Source organism: Mustela lutreola, chromosome 12 (assembly GCF_030435805.1).
Source record: "Mustela lutreola isolate mMusLut2 chromosome 12, mMusLut2.pri, whole genome shotgun sequence".
Lineage (NCBI taxonomy): Eukaryota > Metazoa > Chordata > Mammalia > Carnivora > Mustelidae > Mustela > Mustela lutreola.
The window spans coordinates 7,457,856-7,479,001 of record NC_081301.1 but is presented as its reverse complement, the minus strand read 5'-3'; the positions used below and the strand labels follow the sequence as shown (position 1 = coordinate 7,479,001).

At 56.7% G+C, this 21,146-nt stretch overlaps 1 protein-coding gene across 3 annotated transcripts; it reads right to left on the bottom strand.

Moving 5' to 3' along the window:
• Nucleotides 1-9,196: 9,196 nt before the first annotated feature.
• AK1 (adenylate kinase 1) lies at nt 9,197-17,812 on the bottom strand. 3 transcript variants are annotated; one of them, XM_059141051.1, is made up of 8 exons: nt 17,668-17,812; nt 14,967-15,072; nt 14,785-14,825; nt 13,189-13,224; nt 12,874-13,037; nt 12,024-12,140; nt 9,684-9,875; nt 9,197-9,435 (listed from the first exon to the last, which is right to left on the bottom strand). In XM_059141051.1, exons 3-8 carry the CDS (start codon nt 14,789-14,791, stop codon nt 9,367-9,369), a joined length of 585 nt encoding a protein of 194 aa, XP_058997034.1. In that variant the 5' UTR covers nt 14,792-14,825; nt 14,967-15,072; nt 17,668-17,812; the 3' UTR covers nt 9,197-9,366. The 3 variants fall into 3 exon arrangements, with proteins under 3 accessions (XP_058997034.1, XP_058997033.1, XP_058997032.1); XM_059141050.1 differs by having other exon boundaries at nt 14,981-15,072; XM_059141049.1 differs by lacking the exons at nt 14,785-14,825; nt 14,967-15,072; nt 17,668-17,812 and adding an exon at nt 13,530-13,638.
• Between the last annotated feature and the right edge of the window lie 3,334 nt (nt 17,813-21,146).

Sequence of the window (21,146 nt, the reverse complement as noted above, 5' to 3'; positions counted from 1 at the left end):
TCCTTAGAGAAGGGGCTGGCCCAGGCAGCCTGCCAGGCGGGGAGAGGAAGTGCCACGGCTTTGTCGCTGGGTGGGGGGCCCTGTGTGTGGGGGAAGCAGTTGGGTGGGAGGGCCCAGGCTCCAGGCTCGGCTCCCCACGCACCCCACTCTCCCATCCCACCCTCTCCAGGGCCAGCTGGTGAGGCTCATCCAGCAGCCCCCTGGGGGCAGCTGAAAACAATCACCCTAACAAGGAGCCCTTTTAGAGGCCCTGACCAAGGAGGCTCAGCTGGAGCTCATAGCCCCTTGAGCTCAGTTGTTCCCATTTTGCAGATGAGAAAACAGAGGCCTGGTGCAGACAGATAACTGGTCCCCAAAGATGGTGGAGTTGGGATTCGAACAGGTGTCATGGGGCACCAAAAGTGGCTTACGTAAGCCTGACACTGGCTTGTCATTCCTTGCTTTGCAGGCAGGGAAACTGAGGCCCGCGATAGGGAAAGAACACTCCCAAGTGGCAGCTGGGGCTGAGTTCTCAGGGCCCAGGGAGAGCAGGGGAACATCAGGCCTGTTTCCTCCATGGGTGGAAAATCCTCCAGGGAAAAAAGACAGCCCCAAATGAAAGCGGGACTCTCTAACGGTCTTTCCGAAGTCAGGTGGCCCTGGGTTCAAAGCCCTGCTCTCCTTGTTCTGAGCCACAAGTCCTCAAGCAAGGTTCCACAACATTCGGTCACCGTGTTTGTAAAGAGGGCACAATGGTGCCTTCCTGGCCAGGCTGCTGTGAGATCTGGGGAGGTCTGGGCACTATGGCGCTGAACTTGGCCCTGGCACAGGAAACCCTCCCACCATCAGTGCTCCCTCAGCCTGGGAGACAATGGCCGAACTGTCCCTTGTTCATTCTGCAAACAGTAAGTGCCAACTGTGTGCCCACCGTGGTGTTGGTCCCGAAGTAGCACCTAGAGTCAGGCCAAGGGAGCTCAGAGGAAGCAGCCTAAGCTGCCTGGCGTCTGAAGGACAGGGTGAGGTGGGGGACAGGCATAGAAGTGGGTAAAGAAGGTCCGTTGGACAGGGGACCAGCCCCAGCGAAGGTGGGGAGGCAGGAAGTCCGACCACTGTGGGACATGCAGGGGGTGTGCTGGGGACAAGAAGCCTGGCTCTGGAGGGACACCTAGAATGAAGGCCAGGGGCTATCATGGAGGGTTCTGGAGCAGAAGGGGCTGGCTTTGAGAAGACAGATCATGTGATGTGCTGGTAGGACCCACAGACGGGATGGAGCCAGGAGGCCCTTCCCTTTATCCTTGTCCTGGGTCAGAGATGGAGTAATAGAGGCCCAGGGAGAGAGGAGAAGGCAGGAGCCCTGGGTGCCTCTGGAGGGAACGGAGGACAAGTATGTCTGTGTGTGCAGGAGCGGAGAAGGGGTGGGAAGGGCAGGCGTGGCTTCTTGGGTGGGGATTGGGGGAAGGTTCTCGGCCCAGCCCTGGAGCTGCCTGGCCAGGCATGCATGTGGAGTCAAGGGAGACCCCCTCCACCAAGCAGGAAGGCTGTGATGGGGAGGAGGGGGCCGTCGTGGGAGGAGTAGCCCCTCGGCCTGTTCCCATGGGCGCAGAGATGGGGAGGTGGGTGCCCCCTGTCTGAGGGCAGGGATGACGGAGGGGGCTGTGAGGCTTCCCCCAAGGCCCTCAGAACAGGGTCTGTACCCCAGGGACAGTTAATCCAGCCCCTGGGGCTGAACTCCCCAGTGCACCAGGCCCCGCCCTAGGCGGTCCCCTTATCAGCTCTGGATCCTCACAGCCACCCCTGGAGCCCAGTGATGTTAAACCATTTACAGAGGAGGAACCCAAGACTCCCTGAAGTTTATGTGACACCCCCTCCCCGCCCCCAGTGGGAAAGCAGAGACCTCAGGGCCGTGTGGCTCCAAGCTCCCCTCCTTTTCTGCTAACTGTGGAGAAGACCCATGTCACCGTGGCTGTGGGTGTCACAGGGTAAGGGGAATCCAGGGCCAGAGCAGGAACCCCATGGGAGGCTTGCCCCAAAACTTCCTCCTTCCCACTTCCCCCCAGGCTGCACAATCCATCCCCAGGCACGTTCTAAACCAGACCCACTGGATTCTCTAGAAAGCAGGAGAAGCTACAGGCAGACCCATGGAAGAACTTTCAGGAAACTTCCAGGGGATAGAAAGACCTACAGGCAGTTGAAGGAGGGCCTGGAACCCTGACTCCGGAGACCTTGTGGCGGATGGAAGAGACTGGGACCCCCCAGCTGTGGAGACGAGGTCACCTGCCCCCGCCCCCGACACCCTAGCCTGTGTGAGTCTCTCCACTGACTAGACGCCCCTCGAGGGGGACTTTGACATGTCTGCACCGCTGCGGCCCCAGCACAGAGCCCAGGACGCTTCCCGCCTTAAGATCTATTTATTGAAAGCACGAAGTACCCAAGAAGATAAGGCAGGGGTGGGGGCCATGGAGGTCACAGGGCAACTGAGGTACAAAGAAGCAGGTCTTACTCCTCTTCCCCAGTAGAAGAGACCAGTTCTCCACTGGGTCGCCTGTCCCTGGGAAGCTTGATGGTCATATTGTCTCACAGCAGGGGACAGACCTTGGGTTAGCCATCTTCCATCTCCATCTCGATGGACACGTCTGCAGCGTCTCATCCCCCTCAACCCCTCAGCCCCCTCAGCCCTGCACAGATCACAGGGAGTTGGGGGGGGGGTTTCATTTCTCTCGGTCTTTCCCTGCAGAATCAGTGCAAATCAGTAGCCTCCCTCCACTGAAGGCCACAGTCCTGACCAGGCCCTCTCCGGCCAAGGGTGGTCATGGCCCACACTGCTCTCCCTTGTGGTTTCCCCAACACTGCACCCCCCCCTTCGTCCACACCTGGGTAAACAGACCCTTCATTAAATTCTCAAATTATCCCAATGGAGCGTGCCATCTGTTTCCTGCTGGGGCTCTGACTGATACAGATGTTTTCAGGTGCCGCCTTGCCACACGCCAAGGAGACATGTGGCCAATGGCCAGGTCCCTGTGCCACGACCCCACAGTGGGCAGGTGCACAAATTCTGCTCCTTCCTCCTCCTGACTGGCTGGGAAGGCCAGGGCTGCAGGAAGGGACAGAGCACGTCTACCCTGGCCACTAGCCACAGGAGGAATTTTAGGCAGTCCCCGGGGAGCCCCCCAGGCGGCTGTCTGTCTCCAGCACCGGCCTGGAGCCAAGGGCTGCTGAGGACATCAGGGCCAAACCCACAAGGACAACGGAGAAAGTGGGTACATGGGGCCGAGAGCACGGCAGTGGGAGTCAGGGTATCCAGGCTCTGTCTCAGACAGCCTTAGGCAAGACCTTTCTACGTGCTGGATCTCATCTTTCTTCATCAGCACCATGGGAGGACAGCCTGCAGGCCTGGAGAAGCTTGAAGCCCAGGAAAAGAATCGGAATCACTTCACCATTGACAAGCTTGTCCAGCCCCGTGCCAGGTGCCAACTTACAGCCACCGACTGGGCTGAGACTGTCATGGGTCCATTTTACAGTGCAAGAAACTGAGACTCAAGGGTGCACGACAACAGGTCTGGGGAGAAGCAGAGGGTAATTCAGGTCTGGCCTGTATTTCCTCCTTTAGCTTCCAGAACATTCCGTGTTGTTGTTCTTCCCACCTCCCTGGTCACCTTATCTGCCTCCTTACTCATTCCTCCTCATCCTCCCAGGCTTGACCCCTGGGCCTCTTCCCTTCTCTGTTTTCTCATACCCAGGTCAGGTTTTCGCAAACCTTTGGGATCATGACCTTGTGTCCCAGCATGAACCTGGGACTCAGGCTCAAACAATCACAGTGTTTTGTGAACACATATACCCTTACGATGTGTATCCATCTCGTCTCATTTCCTTTCAAATACGGATCACAAGCCGCTCTATCGGTTTCATCACCCACGGCGGGTCTCAGCCATAAAATATGATGCCTTAGCTCCCTGCTACTCCAAATGTGGTCTTAGCATCTCCCGAGAGCTTCTCTCCGGCCCTGCCCCAGACCTGCTGACTCAGAACCTGCATTTTATCAAGATCCCCAGGGCATCCGTGTGCACATTAATTTTGACAAGTGCTGTTCTGGGTGACCTCATCCAGACAAATGGCTTTAAGTGCCATCTATGGATACTGATGGCTCCCAGCTTTCTACTCTCCCCCTGATTCCAGGCTCCTGGGTGTAACATAAGCAGCTCAGGCTTCATGGGACCTGCACCACGTTCTGTCCCTTCTGTGCCAACTGCTCCCGCCTCAGGGTCTCCTTCTCAGACCGTGACAGATCCCTCCTCTCATCGCTCAAGCCTTGAGGTTGACCTTGACTCCCATAACCCCTCCTCCAATCTACACAGAATCTTGTCAGCGGCTTTCCCAGTTTTCCAGTGTTTGTGGGGTTCCCACCCACCGCCCAGCTACCACCCTGGTCACCAGCAGCACCCCCTAGAATATTGTGGTCACCTCCTTAGGGAGTTCCCTTGCTGCCACCCTTCTCCCAGCCCATTTGGCACACAGTAAAGGGGGGTGGCTGTTGAAGTTAAGCCAAGTTTCATCCCTCCTGCTCAGCACCTATCTTGGGTCAACGCCTTGTTCGGTATAAAAGCCAAAGCCCCTCAAATGGCCAGCGAGGCTTCCCCTGTCCCCTCTTCAACCTCGTCTTTTGCTCTACTCCCCACACTACAGCCACACTGGCCTCCTTGCTGTTCCTAGAATGTGCCAAGTCCAAACTCACCTCAGGGCCTTTGCACTTGCTATTCCCACTTCCTGAAACACTCTCCCCCTAGATAACCACAGGGCTTTAAGTCACCATGCAAAGTCACAGGGTCAGTGAGGACTTGGCTGACCATTGCATTTAAAATAGGCCCCTCCCCACACCACCAATTGGTCTCCATCTGACACATTCTATATAGTTTATTTTATTTTATTTTATTTTATTTTGGTCTGTCTCCCTCTCTAGAACAGAAGTTCCATGAGGACAAAGATCCTGCTTTGCTGCCCCAACCCCATCACTTCAAACAGCACCTGGCCTGTGAGAGGTGTTTGAGAATTCGGTTAGTATAAATGTTAGCAGCTCAAGCTTGCACAGGTTGTGATTCTGAGGCCTCAGAGTGTGGGTGTTGGAGGCATGCTAAGCCAAGGACAGGGCCTCTGATGAGAGGGAATGATTCCCCAAGGGGGCCTGGTGGTCACCAGATCAGTGGTCCCGCCAGGCTCTGCTCTGTTCTAGAAGAGAGAAGTCCTTCAGAGTCTCCTTGTTCCCCAAGGACAGGTCTAGGTACCCGCTGCCTCCCAAATGTTGGCCTTTTTGCTGAAACCCACTCCCTAAGGTGCAAAGAACCCATGAGGACCACCCAGGAGACACAAGAATTCCACTGGGTTAGGATTCTAGAACCTCTATGTTGTAAGGCTGGAAGTTCATAGAAAGAAAGCTGAGGCCTGCAAAGGGGAGAGACTCGCCCAGCATTCCACGAACCATGGAGGGCAACAGTGGCAGGGAGACCCTGCACTAGAACCCTAGGAAGAGGGCAGAAGCTGGAGAGGGAGGTGAGGGTCTAGCCCGGTGCCCCTGCCTTGCTGTGTGGCCTGAGGCAAGTCACACAACCTCTCTGGGTCAGCTTTACCCGTGAGGAAGCCCTGTGCTCACAGTCTGCACATGCGCAGTAGGGCCCTGGCCCGCACCCCTCAGAAGCCCCCCCACTGCGGAGCCGCCAGGCCTTCCTGTTTACTCGAGGCCCCTCTCCAGGCTGGGAGGCGGCAGCCTTGGCCTCCTCTGCTCCCTGCTTCCTTCCTCTCCCACTTCAGCGCCTCCGGCCAGGCCCTCAGGGCCCTCGAGGCCAAGACTTAGGGGCGCAGTCCGTTGTCGGGGGGGCATCTGAGGCCACCACCCCCCGCAGAGCACTCTCTCTCTCTCTCTCTGAGACCCTGAGGTCTCTGGCTGGTCAGAATGTTCCGGCAACTTTGGGATAAGCCTTTGCCTGGAGCATCGCTAGAGAGGTCAAGAGTGTGACAATTGCGATGGGCTCCTGCCTGGTCCCAATGCCACGCCCACCTCCCAGCCCACACGAGCGGAGGAGCAGGCGTTGGCTGACCCCAGAGACTCCCCCTCCTCCCCACTCCCAGAAGCCAGGCATCTGCTGAGCGGGCTCTCCCTGAGCTACCCAAAGTGTGGGCCGGGGGCCAGCAGCCCAGCCTCGGCGGCCAGGGCAGCTCTGCTGAAGCAGCATCAGCTTTTTACGCAGGCCTTGCGTGCCCTGGTAGGCCGGACACGCCGCAGCTCTGGCCCCCTGCCTGGGTTTAAAGGCCTTCCTGAGCCTCACTTCTTAGGTGTTCTTGCCCCACAGGCTAAGCCTGAATCCATGAAGCCTTTACAAATAACTTCCAGTTCACAAGAAATTTAGAGACAGGAGCAAGTTGGACGACACCAGAAGGAAGCAAAGGGTGAATCTGGAAGTTTTCTGCAAGACAGCTGTCACAACAAAGATTCTAAGGTTGAAAGAGATCTGACAGATATCGCAACGGGGGGTGGGGGGGTGGGGGGGTGGTGGCGGCTATGATCCTGGGTTGTACCCTGATTTGAACAAAGACACATTTGGGGGACAATTGGGCAAAATTGCCTGTGGGCTGATTATTATAAATTATGAAATTAGTGTTTAACTTAGTGTTACAGAAACTCTGAGTTGTGGTTTTGAAGGAAGGTGTCCTTATTTCGTAGAATCCTACTTGAGGGGTGAAGTTTTTTTCTTCATATCTGTAATCTACTGTAAATACTTGGTCAAGACCAAAACAATAATGAAGGACATATAGGGAAATGACAGCAGTTACTAAATGTTGGCTGATGGGGGTTCATTCTATTATTTCCTCTAATTTCAGTTTGAAATTTTTCATTAAAGTTTAGGCTCTCATTAAAGAAACTTTCTTCTTGGGGCGCCTGGGTGGCTCAGTGGGTTAAGCCGCTGCCTTCGGCTCAGGTCATGATCTCAGGGTCCTGGGATCGAGTCCCACATCGGGCTCTCTGCTCAGCGGGGAGCCTGCTTCCTTCTCTCTCTCTCTGCCTGCCTCTCTGCCTACTTGTGATCTCTGTCTGTCAAATAAATAAATAAAATCTTTAAAAAAAAAAAAAAAGAAACTTTCTTCTTTTATTTCTTTTTAAGTTGAGAGAGTATGGTGGGGGGAGTGGGGGAAATGTGGAGGGGCAGAGGGAGAGGGAAAGAGAATCCTCAAGCAGGCTCCCCACTGAGTGCTGAGCCTGAAGCAAGGCCCTGAGATCATGACTTGAGCCGAGATCAAGATTCAGATGCTTAACCCACTGAGCCACCCAGGTGGTCTGCCCCCCATCGCCCCAAGAAAAACAGTCTTTCCGAACCTCCCATTGCCCTTAGGAAAGAGACTAGATACTTGGGTCGGCACTCAAGGCCCCACAAATCTGGCCCCTTTAGGCTTGTCTCTTGTTCCTGCACCCCTCTCACCTGTATTCTATCCAACAGGCCTCTGAGGCTCTGCAGAGTTGTTCCCTCGACCCTTCCATGACCTCTGTCACGGTGAAGTGAACTCCTAGGCCCCCCTCCAGAGCTCCACCTCAAGGAACCAGCTGCACGAAGGAGACCCTCGAAGGAAGGTCTGTGATGGCAAGGATGGGGTGGAGGTTACTAGACCTTTTACATTTCTGTGTTTCAGTTGTTTTTTTGCTTTTTCAAGTTTCCAACTTGTTTATTTAAGTGGACAAGGTGATTCTGTGGCGAACAGGAGTTTGGGTCAGCCTTAGGTTCTCGTTAAACTGGGACACACCTGAAATGATGATGCTATAATTGAAAAAAAAATAAGGATTATGAAGATACTCTTGTCAGGTGATTTCTCCCACTCTATGGTCTTTGGCGTGTCTTCCCTGCTTGTCCTCACGCTGGTTTGGACAACCCTGAGCTGGAAGGTGTGTGTGTGTGTGTGTGTGTGCGCGTGCATTAGCCCGCTTGGACGGAGGTGACACAGAGACCCAGAGGTGGAAGGTCACAGAGCCATTGAGACTCCCAAGCACACCCCAGCTAGCCTGGGGAACAGAGACCAGGGGCAGAGGCCTTACCCGTGCACCCACCCAGCCCGCAAGGCTTATTCCCCCACGATGCCTGCCTTCTCCTGTCTCCCCCTGTGCTCTCACTTACTTGCTCTGTGTTCTTCTTTCAATAGACTCACTTTTATAACTTAAATATGTTTATTTTAAAGGAAACTTTAAATAACTAATGTAGATGGAAAACCAGCCACACTTGCTGCAAATGAAGGGGGACATAGCTTGGGCACAATCAGCCCCTCGTGGGGTCTTGTTCCAGCCAGGTGTGGCTGCCGAAGGTCCTCCTGGCTCTAAAGGGAGTCAGCTGGGGCTGGGACAGGTGTTAAGGACACGTGAGCACCAAGTTCAGCCTTTTGCAGTGATGAGGTCACAGTGGAAGAACGGGAAAGGCAAGATGGTTCTCCCCCGGGGATCCTGGGGCACCCTCCCCAAAGCACCCCAGCCCTGCTCATATCCAAGGCTGCTCTGGTCTCAGCTCCCACGGCCACAGTGACTGCTGGCCTCACACCCCTGTTCAGCATGTTCTCGTCCTCACATTGAGGAGTGGGGACTGCAGGGGGCATAAACCCTGACTCAGATTTGGAAATGGGCTCAGACAAGGCAGCTGGTGACCTGTCCAGGGACGTATGGTGGGAGGTCTTCCACATCTCCCCTCCTCGGGGAGGGAGTGCTGACCAATCTCGATGCCCTTGCCAGACCCTCAGAGTTTCTTGTACCCAGAAGCCAACTCTTTGCCCACCCAGAGAGCTCATATGTGCCCTCCCATTGCCCAGGAAGCCCCCACCCCCCCGCCGCCAACCCAGCCCATGACCTTGCTGCACACAGGTCCCAGTGGCATGAAGCACAGAAAACATGCTCAGAGCGATGAGGGTTCAGGGCCACGGCTGCCCAGCGAGGATTGGGAGGAACCCAGGTTGGGGCTCGGCTGTGCCTGACCGTTAGTCCCCAAGAGCAAGCATCCTGCCTCAGTCACCCTGGAGCCCCAGACCCGGCAATGGCCTGGGTGAGGAAGGGCCCTGGGTCTTCCCATGGTGCTAGGGAAAGGCAGCTGGCCAAGGTGGGCTGAGGGGCCCGAGGAGGACTGGGAGGGTGAGGGGCTAGGAGAGGCCATAGCACGTGGATCAACTCCAGTGAAAGCAAAGAAAAAGGAATAAAACCGAATGTCCTTGGAAATTCCTTTAGTGGTTGGCTGTCCACGAAAACAGGATAAAGTGGCTTCCTCTGTCTGCAGTCCAGCCGGGCAGGGTGGAGGCGCTGAGCTCCGGCTGGGGACAGCCTCAGTCAGGACAGGGGTGGGGCGGGGCTCGGCCGGGGAAGGGGCTCCAGGGCTGCTACTTGAGGGCGTCCAGGTGGGTGCAGACTTGGGAGAAGACACTGTCCACGGAGCCCTCGGCATTGACCTGTGGGGACACGGCCGGAAGGGCGGAGATGATGGGGAAGGCCGGCTGGGCCCCGCGGAGACACGGGCTCACTTCTCCAGAGACCTGGCCTTGCTCTCTAAGCCCAGCCACAGGGACCACAGCCAATCACCGAGCCAGTGGGGAAACCAAGGCCTGGAGAGGAGGGCTGACCTAAGGTCACTGGAATTTTGGCCACCCCTGGCAAAAACCCGTTTCCTAGGGCGACCCACGGCCTGCAGGGGGCGCACCTTGCGTACGATACCGCGTTTCTCATAAAAGGCAATGACAGGCTCTGTGGCCTTGTAGTAGGTCTCTAGCCGCTTCTTGATGGTCTCCTCGTTGTCATCCACTCGCCCGCTGGTCTCTCCGCGCTTCAGGAGCCGCTGGGTCATGGTCTCAGGGCCTGCGTCCACATACAGCAGCAGCGTGGGCTGTCCGATCTGCGGGCGGAGGGCACTCATAGGAGCCCCATTCCTGCCCCACTGGGGCCACCTCCTTCCCCTCCTCCCCAGTCAGAAGCCCCACCTGAGACCCACTCAGACCTCCAAGCCCTTTTCCAAGGCAGCCCGAGGGACCTTCCAGAAGCCGCTCCCCTGCTCCCCACGTCTCCCCTGGCTCCCCCCGTGCCCTCAGAAGAGGGCCTCCCGCCCTCCTCCTCTCGTGTTTCCCACTCCTTCGCTCTCCTTCCTCGGCCACCCTGACTGCAGTCTGGGCTCTCGTCAGCCTCCTCCCGTGCCAGGCCTTTGCTCATGCCAGGAACCCTTACCCTCAATACCAAGTGCTGGCCTTCGGATTCGAACAAAAATCTCCTTCCTCTGGCGCAGTCTTCCCAGAGGCCACCCCCAGCGCCATCCCCAGCGACCTCCAACACCCTCTTCAGTGCCCTCTCCTGATCTTCGCCCAGAATGTGTCAGGAGGCCTCTGGTTATTTACTCGCTGTCCCTCTCCCCAGCCAGGCTAGGAGCCCCTGAGGGCAGCGAGACACCTGTCTGACACAGCGGGGCTGGACCAGAACCTGACAAGGTGGGAGGGCGGGCTCCTGAGCCCGGCCTGGGGGCGGGTGGTCCTGAACACTGTCCATGTCATTGGAATGAAGGTTTCCTCCACCGCAAAGGGCGAGAAGGAACAAGGCTGACCTGTCCTCCTTGCACAAGGCCCTGATGCCCCCTGGTGTCCAGATCTGAGAAGACCAGATGCCTGGGCCCCTGGAGGCCATGGCGGGTCTGGGCCCTGTGCTGGGTCCACTGCCCTCCGTGGAGCCCACAACAGCCTCAGGAGGGAAGGAGACTTTTAATAATCTCATTTTCCAGATGTGGCCCTGAGGGTTGGAGGCGATGTCACACAGCTGGTACGTGTGGGTCATGACAGTACGTGCTTTGAGGCTGCCGAGCACCTGACCACAGTGTCCATGGCCCAGACCACTTCTGTTTCAAAGACAGAGAAACTGAGGCCCAGAGCAGGGTAGAAGCTTTCTTGAGGTCCTGCAGGCACTTCAAGGTTGGAACCTGGAATATCCTACCTCTGGATGAGGCTCAAAGCTACGGGAGCCCAACGACAGCCCCAGCCTCACAGGCTTGGGAAGTGAGTGTTGGGGGGTCTGGTTCCACCCCAGCCCATTGGGATGCCTGGTCCTCCCCACGAGGTTGGGAAGGAGTTCCTCTGCCAAGAAGCCCTCCTGGAGCTAGCCCTACCCCTTGCTGTGCCCCTTCTCCCTGCAGCCCTGTTTCCCTAGTACGACCTGTGACCCCAGAGGATCGGAGCTGTGTGTGTGTGTGTGTGTTCACACGTGCACATCCCTGTGTATAAGTGTGCGATGTCCACAGGCGTGCATTGCATGAGTGTGTATATGTGCATTGCCAGATGTGCATACACATGTGTGTGCTTTGTATGTGTGGACATATACATGTGCTTGTATGCCTACGTGCGTGTGTCTGGGAGAGCTGCCCCCTGCCTGGCCTTCCTGCTGGGCGTCTGTTTCAGGCAGCTAGGAGCCAGCATCTTGAGGTCTACTTTTTCCAGCCAGACTCCCCGTGGCCCGTGGAAGGAGACTGGACTCCCCGGCCTCGAGGCCTCCAGCTAGGCCTGAACCCCCTCTGCCACATCAATCCTGGTTGCCATGCCCCCTAGATTCTGTTCTCTCCACACCAACCTGACCCTTCCAGTCCTGTCTGTCCTGCTCCCTTTGACTACAGGTTTCAAGGTGCCAAGCTCCACTTTGGAAGGCTACATTCTCTCTAATCGCATTCTGCTCCTTAAGCTGCCAACGGTGCCCCCCCCCCCCTATTTTGCAAATGAGGACACTGATGAGGTTCAAGGAGGCAGAATGATTGGCCCAAGGTCTGTTGAGCTAGAACCTGAGCCCAGGTTTGTGAGCTCCCCAGCCTGTGCTTTGTCTCCTTCTAGACTTTTCTTTTAGACTTCTAGGAAGACTTCTGCAAACTCTTCCCCAGTGTTCCTCCTTACCCCTCCCCCACCCCAACCCACAATCAGTCTCTTTCTCTCTGCCCAAAACTCTGGCCATCACAGCACCCTCTGCCTGGCCACCCCACACCCCAGCCCCCATATGCACCCAGCAGGTTGTACCTTACCCTCCGCTCAAATTCCTCTCCCTGCTGTACCTCCCGAGGATAGCCATCGATCAGGAAGCCTTTGGAGGTATCTACCTTGGCCACCATGGCATCTCGAAGCATGTCCAATACTGTCTCCTGGGGGCACAGGCAAAGATGGAGGGGTCGTGAGCTCCTCTCTGCACTCCTTCTTCCAGGCCTCTGCCCTAATAAAGGTGTTCTAAACAAGCCTCCCTCTCCAGGAAGCCTCCTTTGAATGTGAAGACTTGACCGGGTTGATGAAGCCCTTCATCCATCCATCCATTCATTCAGTAAGACTGACTCAGACCCTCCTCCCAGCCAGCTCCAGTCCAGGGCCCTGAGGACACCACTGGGAACAAAGCAGACCTTCCTCAAGCAGCTCACGTGCCGTGAGGTTAGTTTAGCAATTTCCAAGCATGACAGGTTGAATGGGCCACGAAGGAGGCCTTCTGGAGCTATAAAATGGTGGGGAGGGGGGATCTGAGCTCAGATCTGTGGAGCCAGGGAGGTCTGAGCTGAGGAGGAAAGAACATTCCAGGCAGGAAGAATCTGATGAGATTGACAGGACCGAAAGGCCAGAGCAGCTGGAAGGTAACTGCAGGGGTGGTGGCGGGCGGGGGGTGGGGGAGTTGAGTGCGTGGTGTGAGGCTGAAGGGATCAGCAGGGGCAGGGGTCCTAGAAGCTCCAGGAGCTTCTAGAAGGAATTCCCTGCCCAGGGAAATGGGGACCAGAGCCAGGGGTATTTGGAGCCAGGGAGGTTCAAGGCAGCCTTTCCAGGGCATCATGGGTTTGCTGGTGGGGGAGCCCCCTTGGGGCCACCACTATCTCCCATCCCACCAGGTCCACTCACCAGCGGCACCAGCTGCCCCTTCTCCATGATCTCCGACAGCATCTTGCCCCTGGCCGAGCCAGAGCCAACCTCGGCCCGCAGGAGGTCCCCGGTGGAGAGGTGGGTGTAGCCGTACTTCTGGACAATCTTCTCACACTGGGTGCCCTTCCCCGAGCCGGGCCCTCCTGTAAGCGCCCACCCATTCAGAAACCCAGTGAGCCGCCGCCGGCCTGCGGAGAAGGGCAGAGCCCCGGGGGCAGCCCCAGCCCCAGGCTCCCAGCAGCGCCTGTGGAGAGCCTCCCTGCTGGCTGCCCGGCCCGCCTGCCTCGGACTCACCAACCACAAAGATGATCTTGGTTTTCTTCAGCTTCTCTGGGGGACAGAAAAGGGGGGCAGAGTTCAGGGACTCGCTTGACAAAGACCTGAAGCCCCCTCTGCGGCCCCCAGCCAGTGCCGGGGGGCCTTACAGCGGGAGACCCAGCTCAGGCTCCTGCCGGAGCAACCAGAGACAGGCTGAGTCCAGCTCAGCGGTCAGGGCGGAAAGGCTGTTCCAGGCAAAGGCCTGGGGACGCCAGACTCGGCCCAGGCGGAGGACAACTCTAAGGGGGCTCGGATGCCAACCCTCACAGACCCTCCCCCGGCAGGGGGTGGGTGGCCGCTGGGCAGCAGCGGGTCACCTTTGGCCTTTGAGTCTTCCGTGGTGTGGCGGGTTCCCGAGCAGCAGGCCCCCATGGTCCCGCTCTCCCGCGTCCCCTACCCTTCCTCTCCCAGCCCCCGGGGCCTGCCCATCGCCCGCCTTCCCTGGGCAGTACGAGTACAGAGTTGGCAACCACAACATATGTTGCCCTGGAGACAGTTGCCAGGGAAAAGGGCTGCGGTGGGCACGGAGAGCCCTCGCCCAGAGAGGGAGGCGAACTCCTGCTCCAGCCTCGGCCTTGCCCGCCCTCAGAACTCAGCAAGACCACAGCCTCACCGCGCAAGGGAAACTGAGGCCGAGGGAGGCAGGGGCCTGCTCTGAGGATGCCAAACCTACAACTGGAACCCGGGCCCTCTTCCCAGGCTGCCCAGCCTTCCCCTCTTCTCAGGGAAGTAGGCCCTCCTGGTGTCACCTTAGAGGAGTCCCCACTTCTCTCCGGCTCTCTGTTCCTCCCCACTGAGCAAGGCTTGGCAGCTCCCAGGGGCCCTGTGGCCCTGAGGCTGGAGGCCTACAGGAGCTGTCAGAGGAACAGCTTCTCCTGCGGGCTCCCATCCACGGCCTGCCCAGTGTCTCGTACGACGTGGAGGTGGGGGAGCCCACAGCCCAGGGGCTGCTGGTTTTGGGGGCCCAAGCAGTAGAAGGGCGACTGCCGGCTCAGAGAGCAGCTGCAGGCTCCTTTAAGAGCGGCCCAGACAGAGGCACAAGGCCAAGGACTGGGCGGTGATACTTCCAGGAGGCGGGCCAGCCAGGCTCTCTGCTGACCACACGCCTCCCTCCAGGTCCGGGCCCAAAGCAGGCCAGGAGGGCCCAAGCTAACCTCAAGACCCACCCCTCTCTGGACCACAGAGAAACTGAGTCCCACAGAGGGGTTGGACCTTGCCTCATCCTCGTTAGGCTTGGCATTTACACACTTGGGGCCTCTCCCCAGGGCTAGCCTCCCCTTGCCAGCACCCACCCTTTCTAGAAAGAGGCAGGGATTCAGCTCTATAAATACCAGCGTAGGAGGTGAGTTCTGGGGCCCTCAGGAGCCTCAAGGAGGCCTCCTCGCTTCTAAAATTATTTGTGGAGCTGGCAGATCCCGTGAGACACCCGAGGAGGGTGCTGGAGGCTCCCAGACAGGCCCCTCTGGCAGCCCCTCCTCCAGCCCTTCCCAGAAGGTCTCCTGAAAGTGCAACCCCTTAAGAGACGGGCACACTGAGGCCCAGGCAGCGAACAGCAAAGAAAAGCCTTGGTACCTTCCATCCTGCTGAGGTCCTGGGAGCCGAGTTAGCACACACTGCAAGACAAGGGCACAAGTGGGGCAGGTGAGGGGGCCTTCCGTGCCCCCTGCCCCCGCTTCTGCCCAGCCACGCGGTATGTGCCAGGCCCTGAGGCTCCCAAGGGTGCAGGGCAGGGAGGGCCCCGAAGGTTGAGTGACCTTGGGAGAGTCACCTTTCCTCGGTGTACTTCCGCTGTTCCAAAAGGGCAGCAACGCCCTCCTGTCCACCTCTTCCCGCCGGAGGAGCCAGGTGGCGAGGACAATCCTGAGGGACAGAAACAGTGGCGTCAGCAATGGCTGAGCTGCTCCCCTTACAAGTCCCAGAAAACAGGCGTCTGCCCAGCACCTTGGAGACGCTCCCCAGGGCTGGGAGGAAAGTTCCATGGAGGCTGGAGGCGGGAAGAGGGACTTGAGCTTCGTCCTCAGCCAGGAGGGGGTTGGGACAAGGATGCTCCAAGGGACACAGAGGCCTGAGGGGGAGGAAGCTGCAGGAGCTACTCAAGGGACATGACGCTGTACAGTTTTCACACGGGGAGGGTCCCCAGCCTCTCACCCCTTGACATGACCCCTGTCCCCTCATCCCCTTGAGGATCTCGCTCTACCACTCCCTTCAGATGTGAGTGAACCCCACCTCCTCCCGGGAACCCTACTCTGCTTCAACCTCTCCTTCCACCTAGAATTGTCACCTCCACACCCACCTGCCCTCCCCAAAGCCACCAGGGACCATCCCAGGCAGTCTTGCCTTGACTCTTGATGCCCAGCCCTTGGGCGGCATTCACCCTGCCTGGCATGCCCCCAACCCCAGGCCCCTCACTCTACCCTCACGATGCTGGCTTCAGGTCCCCAGGACCCCTGTCTCTCCTCAGCCACCTCCAGCCTCCCTCCTCAGCCCCATAAGTCTACAACCCCTAGAGGGGCCTGGAATCCCCATAGAACTTCCCATGCCCCCAGTTCCACACCCTGTTGCCCAGCCAGAGACCCCAGTCTCTGTGAACACCCTTCTCCCACACCCCACTTCCCCCCTGCACACACACATCCCGACTGTCTCTCCAGCCTGTGGGCTCACCACCACTTCCTTGTTGCAAGCAGGGCACCTGGCCACTGCCCCAGCCTCCCATGGGTCTCCCAAACTCCATATCCCACCAGGCAATCCGCAGGATTCTCTCCAATAAGCATCAGACCACATCACTCACCTGCTTAAAACCCTTCCACACGTGGCCCCTTAGCTCCCAAGATAAAGCCTGAGCCCCTAACATGGTTGACAGAGTCCAACAGCCTGGCCCCTTCCCCCCTCTGCAGCCTTAACAGCCATCACTTGAACTGCTTGGAGCCTCCTCACCCACCATGACCGTGTCCCACCTGCGGGCCCTGGCTTCTGTTGTTGCACCTGATGCCTGGATGCCTTTCCCCAGATGCTGCTGGCTAGGACTTGGTTCAGGCGTCACCTCCTTCAGGAAGTCTTCCTGGACTCTGCCCTCCCTCCCACACTGGCAGGCGCCTCCTTCGAACGCCCCCAGCGTCGCGCACATCACACGGTACTGGACCCCTCTGTTGTACCCCCAGCCTGTGTGTCCCACTGCACTTGGCCTGGCCTCCAGCTGAGCACAGGGCTGGGGGCCTCGTGCCATGCTCACGGCCATCTTGGTAGGGTTCTGAGGCTTGGAGAGGACAAGAGACTTGCTCCAGAGCTCCACTGGGGTCAACCTTGGGCTGCATCTTCTGTTGATTTAGGCCTGGCACCCAGTGGGTCTCTAAGCAGCTTTGCTGACTGTCCCGCTGCTCGTGGGGCATGAGTTATAGCCTCTTTCCTGCTGAGTGTGCTCAAGGAAGGGTAGGAGCCGCCAGCGCCCCAAGCAGCTGGTTAGGGAGGAGGAGGGTCCCCGGGCAGGGAGAGCCTGAGGTGACATCCTGCGGAGTGGCCTCCCACCCACCTTGCCCTGCCTCCTCCCAGTAACCTAAGTCCCTCTGTCCTGCTGGCACCTGCCACTTCCTTGGTCCAAAATAACTTGGGTCGTGAGGAGGCCTCACGGAGGCCAGGGGTCCAGGACGGAGTTGGGTTACCAGCTCAGCACCCAGGCCTTATAAGGCCCCTGGGTCCAGGCTGCAGCAACTCCTCTTGTGACCGGGGGGTCTGCCCAGGGGCCCGGGGAACTGAGGCCCAGAGCAACAATCACTTAAGGGTTCATCACTCAGCTGTGTGACCTTGGGCTGCTGGTGGCCCCTCTCTGGGCCTGCAGCTGGTGTCCCCTCTCTGGGCCCCTCTCCAGGCCCTGTCCTGCTGAGGCTGGAGAGTCCTGAGTGGATGTCTGAGCAGTGCTCAGAAAAAAGTCCCAAGTGTTGGCCCCGGGGCTCCCTGAGAGCCCCTTTCCTTTCAGGAGGCTGGGCCAGGGGGGGGCCAAACAACCAGGGGGCTTCCTGTCCCCCCAGCACTCAAAATGACAGGGCAGGATAGCTCCTCCAATCTCATAGGTGGCCCCCACCAGGTCCTCCAGGCAGGGCGTCAGGCCACAGCCCCCTTCCCTGGGCCCCAGCTGGGAGGTGCCAAGGGCAGGGACCTGGAGCCCCAGCGCCAGGAGTGCCAGCCTGGACAAAAGGGTGACTGTCTAGGACGGTAGGAGGGGCTGCAACACACATCCCTGGACTCGGGCACGCACAGGGTGGCAAAAATTAGCCGGAGCAGAGCCTGGGAAGAACAGACAGGCGGATCCACACGATCACAACCACCCATACAAACACACAGCCGCACAAACCCTAAGGATGCCCCAACACACACAGACCCGAGGCCCCAGGCGCGCGCCGCTCCCCCATCCCCCGCAGAGGCGCCCCCCGCGCCCGGACATGCACGCGGGCACACACTGACCTGGGGGAGGGGTGCGGCGGGCGCCGGGGCCAGTGATGCCCTGCCCGTCCTCGCCGGCCGCCCGCAAAGGCGACTATTTATAAGGCTGTCAGCAGCGCGCAGCATGCCGGGAGCCGGCGCTCCGCGAGGGCAGGGAGGGAGGGAAGGAGGGAGGGAGAGCAGACCGGGAGGGAGGGGGGCCTGGACCGGGTGAGCCCCGATGGGAAGCCAGAGCAAGGCCGCCGCTCCCCGCCCCCACCCCGGGCCGTGCATGCCCAGGTGGCTGGGCCTGCCCTGCCGGGTTTTCTCGGGCCCTGCCTGATCTCCCGCGTGCCCGCATCACAGCAGGGGGACAGACCGCGGTTTCCCTCTGACAGCTGGGGAAACTGAGACCCAGAGCGAAGAGGCCCTTTGCACAAAATCCCCGGGCAAATTGCTGGCAGACCAGAGAGGCCAGACCGCGGGTGGATTCTGGGGGCTTTGCCAGACCAGTCCCCCGACCCCTCCTCAGGTCATGAGGGTCCCCTGGGCCGAGACCCACGCGGAACTCCTCCTCTCCTGTTAGAAGGAGCCCCAGAATGCCTCTGGGACGGAAAGTGTCTCAGGACTCTGAAGACCATCCAGGTACCCCTTTCCCGGCTAGTGGTTGTGCAGAAGATTTTTAAAAAATCAGCTCTGCCTCTATTAAACTGCCAGGCAGCCCCCAGTAGATGAGCCCAAGGTTGTGGGATGTTCTTTTTTTTTTTTTTTTTTTTTTTTTAATTTTTTTTTTTTTTTAAGATTTTATTTATTCATTTGACAGACAGAGATCACAAGTAGGCGGAGAGGCAGGCAGAGAGGTGGAAGTAGGCTCCCCGCTAAGCAGAGAGCCCGATGCCGGGCTCGATGCAGGGCTCAATCTCAGGACCCCGGGATCATGACCTGAGCTGAAGGCAGAGGCCTTAACCCACTGAGCCACCCAGGCGCCCCGATGTGGGATGTTCTGAATGCTGAATAGGATGTGGGTACCCAGAATGGGGGGCGGGGGGTGACAATCCTGAAGAACAGAACAGCTCCCATGAATGAGCACTCACTGTGAAAGTGAGGGTCACACCTGTTAAATGGACATCCCCAGCCTGAACCTGCGTAGAACCTCTGACTGTAAAATCTTGTTGGGGAACAAAAACTTCATCTAATTTTTGACACAGGGACCTCTCAACTATTGAACTGGACAGGGGCATATGATGGAACACAGAGCTGCTGTACCCCCACTCTTTTTTTTTTCTACAGATTTTATTTATTTGACAGAGAGAGAGCAAGCAAAACCAGGGGAAGCAGGAGAGGGAGAAACAGGCCCCCGCCAAGCAGGGATCAGGCATCATGACCTGAGCCAAAGGCAGACGCTTCTCCCACTGAGACCCCCAGGTGCCCCTGAACTCCCATTCTGGATAAAAATTGGATATTTTCCTGGTAATTGTCATAATGTACTAGAAACCTGACACATCATAAACTGTCATTCTCTCTTCCAATCACGATGTTTGGGAAACAATTTGTGTGGTCTTCCCAATACTTCCGCAATTTGCTAATGAAGACCCCTGGCTTTTACTCCTCAACGGGACACGATTGGGGTTGCTCCCCGAATCTGTGCTTCCAGAATTACAGCTCTCAGACCCCCATTTTGCATGGGCACAAAATGTGTGCAGATGGTTCTCCAGTGCCAGTGGGGCATGACTGATAGGAGGGATGGTCGTACAGCCAGGCTGGGGGGAGGTAAGACTGCAGTTTTTGTTCATAAGAGAAAGGAAACCAGAGGTCTATGCAGCCGGCTGCCCAAGCAAGAGAACTAGGCAAAGAGCCCAGTGAAAATAATTCTAAACATTCAGGGGCGTGTGTGTATAAAATCTATTCCTATGGGTTTGGGTTGTTTTTTTTTTTTTTTTTAACATCTCTGAAATCGTGTTGTCTTATAATCAAACCGATTTTATCTTTAAGACAATGAAATGAAGCAGAACAGAGGGGGTGGGGGTATGTACATGACCCCTTCAAGGAGCTGGGACTTTCACTTCTTACTCAGAGGCCGGCTGGCTGGCTTTCTTTCTAAAAATAAAACAAGCACCTATTACTTTATACATAAAACAATTTTAACACAGATGTACCTTGAGGACATGAGGCTAAGTGAAATAAGCCGGTCACAAAAAGGTAAATATTGTATGATGCTAGAATGCTCAAATTCATAGAAACAGAAAGAATGGCAACCAGGAGCTGGGTGGGGAAGGGGAAACTCAGAGTTGCTGTTTAATAGATTTAAACTTTCAGACACATGAGATGAGAAAGTTCTGGAGATGTTTTACAACAAGGTAAGTGTACTTAACACTCCCAAACTGTACACTTAAAAACGAGTAAGTAGTGAATTTTATGTGGTTTTTGCCACAATAAGAAATTTTAAAACCTTAACAAATAGAAAATAAAAACAATTTTAAATATCTATTTTATTCTGCATTCTTGTCTCAGCCATGTTGAGGTCTCTGTGAAAAACACAATTTTGCTTTTTTATAATTCTATTTGAGCAATTTGGAAGTTCAATGAGCTTTCCAGCCATCCAAATTTCTGTGAGAACCTGTTTTATTTTATTTGTGTATGACCTGTGGATTTTCCACCAATGCTGGGATATTAAAGTGTCAGGGTGGGGCGCCTGGGTGGCTCAGGGGGTTAAAGCCTCTGCCTTCGGCTCAGGTCATGATCTCAGGGTCCTGGGATCGAGCCCCGCATCGGGCTCTCTGCTCATTGGGGAGCCTGCTTCCCCCTCTCTCTGCCTGCCTCTCTGCCTACTTGTGATCTCTGTCTGTCAAATAAATAAATAAAATCTTTAAAAAATAAATAAATAAATAAAAAATAAAGTGTCAGGGTTTTTTCCCCTGGTTATAACCTGAAAAAAAGGAGGCAGGGAGGAAGAGAGGGAGGAAGAAGTGGAGAGAAGGGAGAGGGGGAAGATTATCTCTAGACTATTAACAGGGACTAGGACCCGCGATACCTTCTATCTTGTATCATTTGAATGGTTTATGTTACTTTATAACATGAAAAAAAAAATACCTGGGACACCCAGGTGGCTGAGTCGGTTAGGTGTCTGCCTTTGGCTCAGGGTCCTGGGATGGAGCCTTGCTCTGGGCTCCCAGCACAGCGGGGAGTTTTCTTCTCCCTCTCCCTCTGCCCCTCACCCTGCTTGTGCTCAAATAAATCTTTTTTTTTTTTTTAATATTTATTTATTTGACAGACAGAGATCACAAGTAGGCAGAGAGGCAGGCAGACAAGGAGAGGGGGAAGCAGGTTCCCAGCTGAGCAGAGAGCCCGATGCGGGGCTGGATCCCAGGACCCTAGGACCACGATCTGAGCCGAAGACAGAGGCGCTAACCCACTGAGCCACCCAGACGCCCCTGAAATTAATCTTAAAAAACCCTAAAAACATATGAACTGAAACCTTATTATTTTTATTTTCATTTTTAAAGGTTTTATTTATTCATTTG